General features: G+C 35.5%; 1 protein-coding gene across 1 annotated transcript in view; it reads left to right on the forward strand.

Annotated features, from left to right (window-relative positions):
• Nbeal1 (neurobeachin like 1) overlaps nucleotides 1-14,503 on the forward strand; it is a 162,006-nt gene that overhangs the window by 50,865 nt on the left and 96,638 nt on the right. Inside the window, exons 10-11 of the mRNA XM_021198528.2 lie at nucleotides 1,907-2,013; nucleotides 10,744-10,827. Of these exons, the coding sequence (XP_021054187.1) occupies nucleotides 1,907-2,013; nucleotides 10,744-10,827 (191 nt within the window). The remainder of the gene's footprint in view (nucleotides 1-1,906; nucleotides 2,014-10,743; nucleotides 10,828-14,503) is intronic.

Below are 14,503 nucleotides of genomic sequence, written 5' to 3' on the forward strand. Positions count from 1 at the left end.
TCCTCCTCCTCCTCCTTCTCCTTCTCCTTCTTCTTGTATCTCTGTGCAAGAATATCTGGTTTCTATGTTTTGCTAACTCTCTAGCCAGTTTAAATGATTCCTTTTTTAAAAAAAAAAAAAAAACATTTTAGTTATTTAATTATTTTGTATGTATGGTGAGTACACTGTAGCTGTCTTCAGACACACCAGAAGAGGGCATCGGATCATATTACAGATGGTTGTGAGCCACCATGTGGTTACTGGGAATTGAACTCAGGACCTCTGGAAGAGCACTCAGTGCTCTTAACCGCTGAGCCATCTCTCCAGCCCCCATGATTCCTTTTTTTGTTTTTTTCCTTCAAAATGACTGACTTTTGTTTTGGTTACAGTGTATTAGTGTAGCACATACTTTCCATCAATTGGCTTAATCAACAATAGATGATGCCCACTCATTCTTCCCTTCTAACGGATGAATGTATAGAGATTAGATATAAAATTCCCCAAAGTCTTTCAGCTCATATTGAACAGAACTGGCATGGAAAGGCGAAGACTCCTGACTGTAGTCAGCTTTGGGATCCTGAAGAGAGAATAAGTCATGCCAAAATGAGTGATATTGCAAGTATATCCTAGACTCTGGAATCCAGATTAAACTTATCAATTGGTTATTGCTTATTTTTATTGTTCATCTAAATCCCTTTTTGTAGTTTTATTGTCGGCATGAATATTTGGAAATGACAATAACTAAAATTAAAATATACAACCTAATACAAAATAATGTTTCCCTTTATCTGAGTAATTTATGTTGTGTAAATAGAGCAACAAATAAGGTACAGAACCATAGCATTGCACTTCCTATGAGATGTCTCGTGTCCTATGCACACTGCATTTAAAAGTTTCATTGATGGAAACTATGGTGATAGGTCAGTATGTTGTAAATTGTGATCAATATTTCATATGATTCTTGTTTTATTACCTGTGTTAGATTGTTAAAGAACTGAATTCATTACAGTGGTATATATTGTCATTATGTTAAACTAAGAGACTTAGTAAGAAAAATGAGAATAAAAGGTTTGGTTTTCTTTTTTGTTTTGTTTGTTTGTTTGTTTTGTTTGTTTTGGTTTTTTGAGACAGTTTTTCTGTGTAGCCTTGGCTGTCCTGGAACTCTCTCTGATTACCAGGCTGCCCTTGCCTCCCAAGTGGTGGGACTAAAGGTGTGCAACACCACCCAGCTGAGAGCCAAAGTTTTTATATCTCACCACTCAGCTAAAAGAAACAGTAATGAACTGGTATATAAATTCATATGTACATATATTAATTTAAAAATGTGCATAAAATATTATTGAAGAGGTAAATTATAATATACGTTTATATGGAAAATTAAGAATTATTTTGTATAGTTTTTAATTCATATGCTATAACATTTTCTGTAGTTATTATAAGTTGTACATTTAAAAATCAGTTTGATTCTCTGTTAGATAGAATTCCTTTTTATTGGGAACTATGATATTTTTCATACCAGATATCATTTGATTTCTTGATTGGATTATCAGTGCAGTAGGAAATGAGAAATAAATGTTATTGCTTTTCTGGGCCATGTATTCATTTCATAGTGTTTAAATATGACTACTAAATATCAAACAGATACTGCTTACTAATAGAAATCAAACACAGAACTTGAGCCTTTTAGAACACCTTGGCAAGCTGCTGAAAAATATTTGCCAGTCATATGTAAAATTAAAACTAGCTTGAATTATAAAGTAGTAGAAAATCTTCGTTTTTCTTAATTATAGCATTTGTTTTCTGTTCACCTCCCAGTAATTGTACATCTGTTCTGTCAACTGCAAAGTCTAACTTTAAAATGATAGCAATAGATGTTTCATCCCAAATTTTTACTTTTACATGAGAGATTTTGTTTTTATTTCTATAGATACCATCACCGCCATGTTAGATTGCACAGACAGGCCCGTTCTTCAGGCCATTTTCCTCAATAGTAATTGCTTTGAACATCTCATACGACTTCTTCAGAACTGCAAGGTACTTTATTAATATTATTTTTGTTTTTGAAAATTTCTTTGTTTGCCTATTTAGTTATTTGTATGTGGGTGTGTACCACAGCCTGAATGTGGACAGTCAGAAGGTACCTTGTGGGGATTGATTCTATTCTCCTAGCACGTGGTTTAGGGACTAGACTTGGGTTGAGAGGCTTGGCAACTAGTGCCTTATCCTCCTGAGCCATCTTGCTGGCGTTGGTATGATTTTTAAACTTTTTTTTTTTTTTTTTTTAATTTGGGCATAGTGACACATGTCTTTGATCTTAGCACTTCAGAAGCAGAGGCAGGTGGATCTCTGTGAGTTTGAGGGCAGTCTGGTCTACATAGTGAGTTCCAGGACAGCAAGAGCCAGTTAGTGGGACTCTGTCTCACAGAAAAAAAACCTACCAAAGTTTGTTTTGATTCAGATTTGAGCACATCACTGCCGACATTTTTATTGTTAATTTGTGTTTTCATTTCATTACATAGTCAAATTTTATCTTTTTAAACAAATAAACTGATTTAATTATCATTATTAAATTAGAGCATATTAGTATGTATATATAAGTTTTATACTTTGTCATAGATCTCTGATCCAGTGAGAGATGGATGTAGGCCTCTGGCCAAGGCTGTCCTCTATCAGGGTGTGCAGTTATCACTGGGCACTTAGCCTCAGCTCTCACTTAACTCAGCCCTGGCTAGGCAGAGGGCATTCAGTAGTCGTATACCCTGGTCTAGGAACTAGGCAAATATCTAAATCCTCCAATCTCAGAGAGCCCCTTAAAGAAAGAGCTACTCACTGTCTACATGGTGATGATAGGCTTTGTCTTGATTGAAACTAGAATTACATTGTTTATAATTGCCTAAAAGTACTAAAATTCGTGTGAATTTTTTTTTTTGTATGATAACATTTCAGCCTAGGCATTGATACACATACTTGATACCATTTAATGTCATAATTTAAAGTCATAGTTTCTTGCCTAGCTATTTGTCTAGAGCATACAGATACAGTGAAGTTCCTTATGCCATTTGGCAGAAGTCATCTTCCCAACTCAGTATTTTATATCAGGTAACTCTGAAGTTTTTCATAAATGGAATTCTATTTCTTGAAGAATTCCTAGTCACAGGGTATAATCTAGACTTGTATGTTTTTAAAATTAGGAGACTTTGTATAACAACTTACAGCTAGTTAGAAAATATAGAAAACTAATCAGAACCCTGTAAGGCTCTTTGTACATACTGCTAGTTAGCTTTTTCACTGTTACTATTCTCCAGTTTATACTGCCACAGCAGTGAGAGAGTGCACAACAGTCATGGTTCTGTGTTTTATATTGTGTGCTCATGTATTTGAGATGTTGCTTAAAAGGTTTTAGAGAGTTTGGAAATGAAACTACTCTGTAGATCTGTATGTCTTTCTGTTAATTCTTGTACTTCCTAGTTGAAAACGGTTGATTCTGATATTATTCCTTAGTAAGGATTATTGTTTTTTTCATTGTTAAAGGGCATATCTTTAAAAGTTTGTATGTTACTTCATCATTTATTTTATAGTAATATAGTTAAATAGAGCAGGAAATACATTTAATATTTTAATGAAGTATGTAATGACAGGAATTTCAAAAGTTATGAAATTTCTGAATTCTGGTCAGTCAGCATGCCTTTCTTCTTGTCTTGTCAAGATTATTTATCTGGAAAATATGCTAGAGAGATAAAAATACACATCAGAAGTATTTATAAAACATATATTTAAAAATAATATGGCTGTCGCTTAGGAAGACAATGTCAGTAACAAAGGTTTCTCATGTGTATTAAGAGAATTTGTACTTAGCCAAGTGGTGGGAGCACAGCTTTTAAATCCAGCACTTTGAAGGAAGAGGCAGGTGGATCTCTGTGAGTTTTAGGCCATCCTAGTCTACAAAGCAAGTTCCAGTCTAGCCAGAGCTACACAGAGAAACCTTGTTTTGAAAATCCAAAATAAATAGACAGGCAGGCAGACAGACAGATAGATAGATAGATAGATAGATAGATAGATAGATAGATAGATAGATAAAAATAAAATTTCACATATCGAATAATCTTTAGGGTGGTTCCCACACCCCTTGAAATTTGTCAAGATGGACTTTCCTTTAGTATGTAAGAAAGTCTGATATGAACAGTGTCCTTTTTTTATTTTAAACTTTCAAACATCTATTTATTTATTGTGTGTATGGGGCAATCTGTGGCACACATGAGGGAGGACAGGATAACTGTGGGAATTTGTTCTCTCCTATCATGTGGATTCTGAGGTTCAACCTCAGGTTTCCAGACCTTGGCAGCAAGTACCCCACAGAGCCATCTCCTCAGCCCTCCGATTCCCAGAAGGCTGCTGAAAGTGCTTGTAGGGAGCTACAGGGCCTGGGTTCCACTCCCCAGAACCACAGAAAAAATCCAGGCACAACCCAAAACCTGTAGTTCCAGCTCTGAGAAGGTAAAGACAGGACAATCCTAGAGCTCACCTGTCGACCTATGTCTTTTTAAAAATATAATTTTTTTTTTCATAGCTAAGCAGGATTGTGACCTAACAGTTACATCTTACAGAGTGGTACATTCTAAGAAATAATACATCTTTTGGATGAACATCACCAAGTACACTTAACCTAAGATAGATACAACTCACCATGTGATAGAATTTTACAGAACCACTGTAAAAATAGTGATCTCTCATTTACCAAAATGATCGTATTGTACAGGTTTGTATTTTCTGTGATATGTGAGGTTTCACAGATGCAGCTCTTGAGTTTGTTTTTGAGGCAGCATCTCTATGGCTTAAGCTGGCCTCAAGCTCACTGTGGGACCAAGCTGCCCTTGAACTTCATAGTAATACTTCTGCCTCAGTAGCTAGTACTAGCTTTTAAAAACTTATTAATTTCGTGTTACTCACTGCATTTTTCTTTGGTACTGAACATACCTACGAAGAAATGTTTTTTAGAAGGGAAAGCCAGGCCTTTATGTCTGAGTCTTTCCTTTCAGGAGTTTTCTCCATTTGGAAGATTTTTTTTTTTTTTTTATATGAATCATCACAGGTCATGTGACATTCTAGCCATCGTCTTTCAACTCATTATGTCTGTAAATTAATTGGATTCATGAGGTATTTACATCTGTGCATGTTATGCTTTGATCCTGTTCTTCCATTCTTCTGCCCTTGACACCAATACTCCCATCATTACTCATCCCTAGCAGTTCTTTTTCTGCTTAAATTAAATGAATTTTTGTTTGTCTATTTGTTTCAACATGTGAGCAAGAACATGTGTTACCTGTCTATATCTGACATGTTTTGTTTCATTCACTTGTCTGCAGGTGACATAATTTAATATTTTTAATGGTTAGCATTAATACCATATTATGTGGTATGCTGTATTTTCTTTGTCCACTCAGCAGTTGACAGCTCCTGGGCTGGTTCTCCATCCTAGCTGTACATAGTTCAGCAGTTCAAACTGGCACGCAGATATCTTTTGTTTACTGACATTGTTTCCTTAGTTATACACCAAGTTAGAGAAAGTGATCATATCATAGTTCTATGCTTACTTTTTTGAGAAATTCATATTGTTTATACTTTATCTCTTAATATATGTTCTTACTGGCAGCATATAAGGGTTCTATCTTCACATCCTCTCCAACATTAAAAAAGTGTTAACCATTGAGGCAGTAATTAAGTATTTAAAACATTAAAATTAAGTCTTAATGATAAATTTGCAAATTTACTCATTATGCAAGTGAAGAAAATATCCTGAGATGTTAAATTACTAGGTCATGTTTAATAATAATAATTGTTGGAATAATAATTACAACAATCCTTTTTGCTCATGTTTTTTGGTCCTAAGTTCACTATAATATATAGTTACTGTAAATTTATTTTTCATATTCAGTTTTACTGGCTTTACCTAGTATAAAGTATTTACTGTGTATTGAATATAAAGCAGTTATAGTTTTCATCAGTATATAGATTTTATGAACATAGGTAAGATTTCTGAATATATAAAAATACTTGGAGTCTTGTGAAAGATTAGATTCCCCAATTTATTTTATAATATATGTATTTCTTGCTGTGTCATTTTGTTGTTGCTTTTAATAAACAAGTCATCTAGTCTGTTTTATATAATAATGCAAAGTCAAGATGATTTTACTGTTTAAATATTCATATTTACTGGAAACAACTTTAAGTAAAGCTATCAAGTAGCAAAAGTATGAATCAGATGGAAAATTTTAAACTGACTTGGTAGGTTTTTTAAAAAAAAATTATTATTGTGTGTACATGTATGTGTGCATCTGTGTGTGTGCCTATGAGTGTCTGTGTGTCTGCATGATATAAATGTGTGTATATGCTAAAATGTACATCTGAAAATCTGAGGGTACCTGGTCATGGAACTTAGGTTATTGGATTTGTGCAGCAAGAACTTTTACACACTGAGCTATCTTGTTGGCCTAGACCATTGGTGGCTTCTCTGGCATCTTTGGGTATGGTATTCACCAATATATGTGTTTGTTTCCCAAGAATTTAGGGAAAGGTTTCTGTGCTTCGTAACTAAATTTCACTAAGTACAAAATTCTTATATATGTTAAAAATATATATTGCATGATGTCATATGTCATTAAATGTGATGAATGTTAAACATTTTATTAATTCTTTGAGTTTTTTTACAATGCATTTAGATTATCGAACAATATTTTAATTACAGGAAAAGCAGTACAGCTTGTCATTTGTGCTAGCAAGAAGGATTTGAAACCATCATATTGGCTTCAAGAGTGCTGAAGTCTTGTGTTATGACTGTCTTAAATTTTTAGAGTTACACTTTCTGTTGTAAGAGCAACAACTTAAATTTCTTTTTTTCTCTCTTTCTCTCTCCCTTCCTTCCTTCCTTCCTTCCTTCCTTCCTTCCTTCCTTCCTTCCTTCCTTCCTTCTTTTTTTCTTTCTTTTCTTTCTTTTAACAAAAACCCTGAGTACTGGGATTAAAGGCATGTGTCACCACTCCCAACTAACAATATTCTTTATGTAGACTGGTGTGTTAGCCTCTGTTTTGTGGGACTAGGGATCAGTCTTAGGACATTTCCTGTAAAGATTGCATTTTATTTGTGAGTTATATCTCTAATTCTGGAGACTACTTAATTTTCCATTTTCATCTGAGCATCCCCACTCCTTTGCACACCAATAATATAGAATATTAATATCATTTGTACTTTTCCTTTATAGTATTGGCTATCATTTTTGAAATCTCTATTGTGTTCTAGACATCATGCATATAAACTAGTATAGATTATATATTAACCTGCCAATTATTTCATGAGATATTCTCTTTTTAGGTAAGTAAGCTTGGAGAAGTAGTAAAGAACTAGGGATGTAGTTCGGTGGTACAGCACCTTCCTAATGTGCATAAGCCCTTAAGTTAGAGCTTTATTAGCCCCCCCCCCTCTCTCTCTCTCTCTCTCTCTCTTTGGTTTCTTGAGACAGGGTTTCTCTGTGTAGCCCTGGCTGTCCTGGAACTCACTCTGTAGACCAGAATGACCTTGAACTCAGAAATCCATCTGCCTCTGCCTCCCGAGTGCTGGGATCAAAGGTGTGCACCACCACGTCCAGCTCACATACACTTTTATAGTACCAATAATCATTTAGCGATTTTGCCAGGTAAGGTAGCACGAGTTCAGCAGTTGAGTAGAACTGAGATACAAAACAAGGTATCTGACTCTAAAGCCTGTTCTTGCATTAAGCTTTCCGTGTACAGTTGCATTCTACATTAGACTATCCTGCTGTACTGTTTATTTTCTATGGCATTATAGAAGCATGCAACTCAACCAGTTCCATTTCCAGTTCCTAAGAAGTTCCTTATTAGAATGCTTTTAGTTTCTTTATAAATCTTTCCATTCACTTTCATTTGATGTTTCTCTTCATTCATTTGACAGAAGTTGAAACCTTTTGGGATGCTGAGTTAATGCACTGAAACTAAAGAATCTAATGACATTACTTCATGTAAAAGAGAATTAATTATGAGCCAGTCTTACTACTCATTGGGTTAAGGCATTTGGCACTCAAGCCCAGTGACCAGAGTTTATCCATGACACTCACGTAAAAGTGAAAGGAGAGAACATCCGTGTGTGCAGTGTGGCATGCCTCCCTCCCACTTCATGCACACATAGAAGTATATCCACAAGAGTGAGTTTTTTAAAAGAGACTTACAGTGTAAACCTCATGTGTGTCAGGGATTTCCCTTTCCAGACTACAAAATAAAATATGAATGATGTCTGCTGAAAAATATATTTTAACACGATGTGAGATCAGATAAATGTGGGTAGTCAGTGCTGCATACTGACTTCCTTGTCAAATACACACCAGTCTCTTTTGAGACTCAGAAAAATTGCTGGAAAGAGCCTCTTTTAATGTTTGCTTCATAGGATTTTGCAGTCGTACTCAACTAATTCCAATATTTTCGATGGAGTCTTTTATCCATCTCAGTAGTTAACTTTCTTTTCTGAATGGCATTCTCTACTGATTCTTCAAGAATTTGAGAATATTAATCAGTTGTTAGTTATTGTTTATTTTAAGATCTTTATCTACTGTAGTTATATAGTATGTAAACTACTATTAAATTGTTATTCAGAAAGCAAATAATTTCATATTTCTGGAAGTTAATGTACTTCACTTGTGGATTTTTGGATTAATTTTCAAGAGACATGGAAATCCAGCTGGACCTCATTCTGCTTTTAGGTAACAATTTAATGTTTTTTCTCCATTGTTCTTGTCTCTGTTTTTAACAGCTATTTTTAAATGCTCACAGTAAGGTGACAGACAAGAATGAGAAAGACCTTGCCAACCAATTACTGACAGAGATGAGTGAGGATCAGGTATCTACAAGCCTGCATCTTGTTTCAGCTGAAGTCCAAAATCAGTTAGTGGGATAACTATTCCTGTGCTTTTCTTATTTCTCCAAACCCACAAACCTCTAGTTCTATTTAATTTTGAGGACTATTTAAATTAAAACATAAGCCATCATTATAGTTCTATCTGTTTTAATGTGTGCTTTTTCCAGAGTGAGAAGATTAAAAGTACAGGAATGGAACCCAGTTTCAGTGTTGACCACCTGGTGATGACTCTGTGTTTGAGGGGCTTCATTTTCTAAGCACTGTGGTATACTGGGCCGTGAGGGCTTTGTGACTATGTGTAGTCATGGGTAATATCTTGATTCTTGGCTTCTTATTGACACGATGATTTATAATTGAATGGACAACCTGAATATTGGAGGAAGGGAAGAAGATGATGAAACCTTTGAATGTTAATTCAGCATACAATTTGATTTGTTGTTCTCCAAATTCAACCTACGTGTAAAATTGTCCTTTTTTTCTCAACATATTTGTTTGAGAATTTATATATCTTTGGGTAAAATTATTTTAATGCTTAGGTTTTCTGAGTTGTTAAAAAAGAAACTATATTATAATCTGTTATTTCTTTTTTGGGGGTATAAAATAGAGACTCACACAGTTTTTTATTGTGTTAGATTTCTCCTATTTGGACTCTTATAAGAGATTTGTAAATTCAAGTAGTAGCTTTGATGAGGTCTTTTTAATTTATTTTTGAGCAAAGTCCAGCACAGCTCTTATTTATATGAATTTATGTATGCAGAATTTTAATCTATATATGAAGTCAGGACTTTTAATTAAGATTAAGTAACATACCTACAAGTGATAAACCTTAGTAAACAGAAATCTAAATAGTTTTTTCTATTTGCAGACCAAATCTGTTGGGAGTTAGAACAGAGAATGCTATTTATGCAGTGTCTACTGTCAGGTTATAATAATATTATTTTCAAAGCAGATTTTCAGTGCTGGTTTTACAACTTACTACCTTTTTAAATTCAATGTTAAGTATGTCTTTGTATGCCTTCATAAGAGTGCAGTGCCTTCAGAGGCCAGAGAGGGCATCAAATCCATTTCTACAGTCCCGGCTTTCTACAGTCTAAGCTCGATGCTGTGACGGTCTGTTAAATCTTACATAGCAACTATGTTGGATTTTTTTTTTAAAAGTATTATTGGTGGTAGTCATTGGTTTAATTTCTAGGAGAAATCTCCTGATATTTAATATATTTTCATATTTATGGTTAAGCCTAAATAAAAATAAGAGTTTTTAATTATTTTGTGAAACTTTAGACATAAAGATTGCCTTCTCCAGAACTTGCCAGTACGTATAGATACATAATTCATTTTCTTCGTTTGCTTCAATATTTTTATAGAAATAGATGTTTTTTAAAAAGATAATGAGATATACGTACTAGTTCCATTTTAGTACAGAATTTGGAAACTAAGCAAATAAGGTTATTTAAGCTACATATTAATTACATAACAGTAATTAATACTAGTAAATTCAAGTCTATTTTTGAAGGTAAATTAAAGCATAATATAATTTCTAGTTGCAGACCTCCTTCCCTTCCTCTTGAGATTGTCCATTATTTTTTAAAAGCATGTGTAGAGTTTGTTTTTCCCCTTGCCCTTAGAACATTTAATGTAACGAGTGAATTTGCTTCATTATTCTTGACATGTGGTTTATTTTCTGTGAATTAAGTACCTTTTTCTTGCAGATTATGTTTCAATAATCCATATGATTGGAAGAGGAATGTAATGCATGCCATTTCTTCAGATTTTCAGAACAAACAAGGTTTCTATGTGCACAAGCCTAGGTTCACTTGTTAACTTCTTGCTGTTTCCCTCTGGTAGGTATTCCAGGGGCAGCTGGATTGCTTGGCTGTGTCAGCCATTCAGGCTTTGACAGCAGTGATGAAGAATTCTCCAGCCGCTAAGGTGAAAAATGGATCTTCAAGCTTTAAAATTGACATTTTACCAATTTTTGCTGTATAAATCCAAAAGTTATATGTGAAAGTATAAAAAAACACCTAATGTAACACCTGTAATGAATAGCTTACAAAAATAGAATCATATAGCCACATGCAGTGGCTTCGTTTAATTTGCTCATAATTAAACTCCTTATGGATACTCTAGGATTTAAAAAAGTATCAGTGAAAAAAAAAAAAAAGAAAAAAAGAAAGGTGTCAGTGAGCGTGTGTGATAGTACACACTTTTAATCCCAGCATTCACATGGCTGCCTCTCTGTGAGTTTGTGGCCAGCTTGTTATTCATAGCCAGTTCCTAGCTAGTCAGGGCTATGTAGTGAGACTCTCACAAACCAACCAACCAACCAGCCAACCACTGATAACTGAACCGCACACTAATAACTGTTTACAGTGTTGGTCAAATGAGGATCATATTGCTAATATTAGAGGGGCCATGTTGCTGGTATTGAGAAGTGGGTGTATGGTTATTGAGCTTAAAGAATTAAGTTTTACAATATAGTTTTTAAAAATTAATATCAGTTTTGTTATTTAGTCAGTTTATAACAATCCAGAATATGAGTATTTTTCACATGTGATCACCTTGTCAGTATGGGACTTGTTTTCCCAATGTGTGTAGAAGATTCTGTTTCTTTTTTTGTGATCATTAACCTCAAGGTTTTATATCAGTTTTTTTTATTTATTTTTATATATGTGAGTACACTGTAGTTGTACAGATGGTTGTGAGCCTTCATGTGGTTGTTGGGAATTGAATTTTTAGGACCTCTGCTCACTCCGGTTGTCCCCCCACCTCACCCCCGCTTGCTCACTAACTCACTTGCTCAGTCCCTACTCCCTCTGTCCCAATGATTTATTTATTATTATACATAAATATGTACACTGTAAATGACTTTGAGATGTACCAGAAGAGGGTGTCAGATCTCATTATGGGTGGTTGTGAGCCACCATGTGGTTGCTGGGATTTGAACTCAGGACCTTTGGAAGAGCAGACAGTGCTCTTACCCACTGTGCCATCTTGCCAGCCCTATATCAGTCTTTTTAAGATTTGTTTTTATGTGCATTAATGGTTTGCATGTATGTCTGTGTGAGGGTGCTAGATCCTTTGGAACTCAAGTTACAGACAGTTGTAAGCTGCCATGTAGATGGTGGAAATTCAACCCAGGTTTTCTGGAAGAAGAGCCACTGCTGTTAACCGCTAAGTCGTCTCCTCATCCCCTTATGTCACTTTTTAATCCACTGTCTGTGGCTATAGTTTTGTCTGATTATGCTCATGCACTGATAAGTTGCTCATTGAGTCATTGTAAGTTTTGTAAGATATCTATGTAGAGTGCCAGGCATGTGGTTAAGTATATGATACATGTTAGTGACATGACCACCACCCAAACTTCTGATCTTCACCTCTGATCTGCTACCAGGAGTAGAAACCATGGTTAAGTGTATGTCAGATCTTATAGTCTGACCTCTGATTTTACCTGCTGTATAATAGGGTGTTATTGTTTGTAAGGGAAATAACTTTTAGGACTCAGAAATTCACTTATAACAGATTGCTAGTATTTCTGAAATTCAGACCTTCAATGCTGTTTAAGTAATTTTAAAGGTGATATATATATATATATTTTTACTATAATGTCTTTTATGGTTTAAAATTTCAAAGGTTGTGCTTTAGCTCAGTGGCAGAGTATACACTTAATGTGTTTAGTGCCTTCACCTTCCCTCCCTAAACAAGAGGTTATACGACAAAATGCCTCCTGATAAGAATTTCTTCTTATCCTTAGTACACAGCTAACTTCTTATAGAGATAACTGGTTTGGCTGTTTTTTTTTTTTTTAAGTGTTTTTATAGCTTGCCTATCTATTTTTGACTAATAGACTGATGTTCTGTTTTCAAGGTGTTTTGCTAGTGTTCATATTTTACTTTTTAGGTTCAGGTTTAAAAATGTAACTGAATTCAAACTTCCTAATGGAAACTTGATGCTTCAGTCCATTTAGATACAGGGAACCGAGAGAAAATTCTTTGTATTCTTAACTCTGCCCACTTAAAATTTTAGCATTGGGACTGGAGAGATGGCTCATTGGTTAAGAGCACTGATTGCCCTTCCAGAGGACCTGAGTTCAATTCCCAGCAACCACATGGTGGCTCTCAACCACCCATAATGAGATCTGACACCCTCTTCTGGTGTGTCTGAAGATAACTACAGTGTACTCATAATACAAAAAATAAATAAGTCTTTTTTTAAACTCTCTTTTTAAATGATTTTTATTAGATATTTTCTTCATTTACATTTCAAATACTATCCTGAAAGTACCCTATACCCTCCCCGCGCCCTGCTCCCCAACCCACCCACTTCTGCTTTCTGGCCCTGGCATTCCCCTGTACTGGGGCATATAATCTTTGCAAGACCAAGGACCTCTCCTCCCAATGATGGCCGACTAGGCCATCTTCTAGCTACATATGTAGCTAGAGACATGAGCTCTAAGGGTACTGGTTAGTTCATATTGTTGTTCCGCCTATAGGGCTGCAGACCCCTTCAGCTCCTTGGGTACTTTCTCTAGCTCCTCCATTGGGGGCCCTGTGTTCCATCCAATAGATGACTGTGAGCATCCACTTCTGTATTTGCAAGACACTGGCATAGCCTTACAAGAGACAGCTATATCAGGGACCTGTCAGCAAAATCTTGCTGGCATATGCAATAGTGTCTGTGTTTGGTGGCTGATTATGGGATAGATCCCCGGGTGGGGCAGTCTCTGGATGGTCCTTCCTTCAGTCTCAGCTCCAAACATTGTCTCTGTAATTCCTTCCATGGGTATCTTGTTCCCCATTCTAAGGAGTAACAAAGTATCCACACTTTGGTCTTCCTTCTTTTTGAGTTTCATGTGTTTTGCAAATTGTATCTTGGATATTCTAAGTTTCTGGGTTAATATCCACTTATCAGTGAGTGCATATCATGTGAGTTCTTTTGTGATTGGGTTACCTCACTCAGGATGATACCCTCCAGATCCATCCATTTGCCTAAGAATTTCATAAATTCATTGTTTTTAATAGCTGAGTAGTACTCCATTGTATAAATGTACCACATTTTCCATTCCTCTATTGAGGGACATCTGGGTTCTTTCCAGCTTCTGGCTATTATAAATAAGGCTGCTATGAACATAGTGGAGCATGTGTCCTTATTACAAGTTGGAGCATCTTCTGGGTATATGCCCAGAAGAGATATTGCTGGATCCTCAGGTAGCACTATGTCCAATTTTCTGAGGAACCACCAGACTGATTTCCAGAGTGGTTGTGCAAGCTTGCAATCCCACCAGCAATGGAGGAGCGTTCCTCTTTCTCCACATCCTCACCAGCATCTGCTGTCACCTTAATTTTTTATCTTAGCCATCCTGACTGGTGTGAGCATTGTTGTAAACCTAATTTAGAGCCCTTGAGCTACGTCCTTAGTTCTTGTTGTTTAACTTGGGTCTCAGAATATAGCCCACAGTGGCTCTGAACTCTCAATCCTTACTTCTTTACCTCTCCAGTTCTAGGCCACCACAGGAATCAGAAATTTAATCTAGCCATTTTTTTTTTTTTTGAGACATACTTCTAGGCCAGTCAAAGGTATGTGATACAACACCCTGTCTTATGGGTGC

The sequence above is a fragment of the Mus pahari genome, chromosome 5, assembly GCF_900095145.1.
Source record: "Mus pahari chromosome 5, PAHARI_EIJ_v1.1, whole genome shotgun sequence".
NCBI lineage: Eukaryota > Metazoa > Chordata > Mammalia > Rodentia > Muridae > Mus > Mus pahari.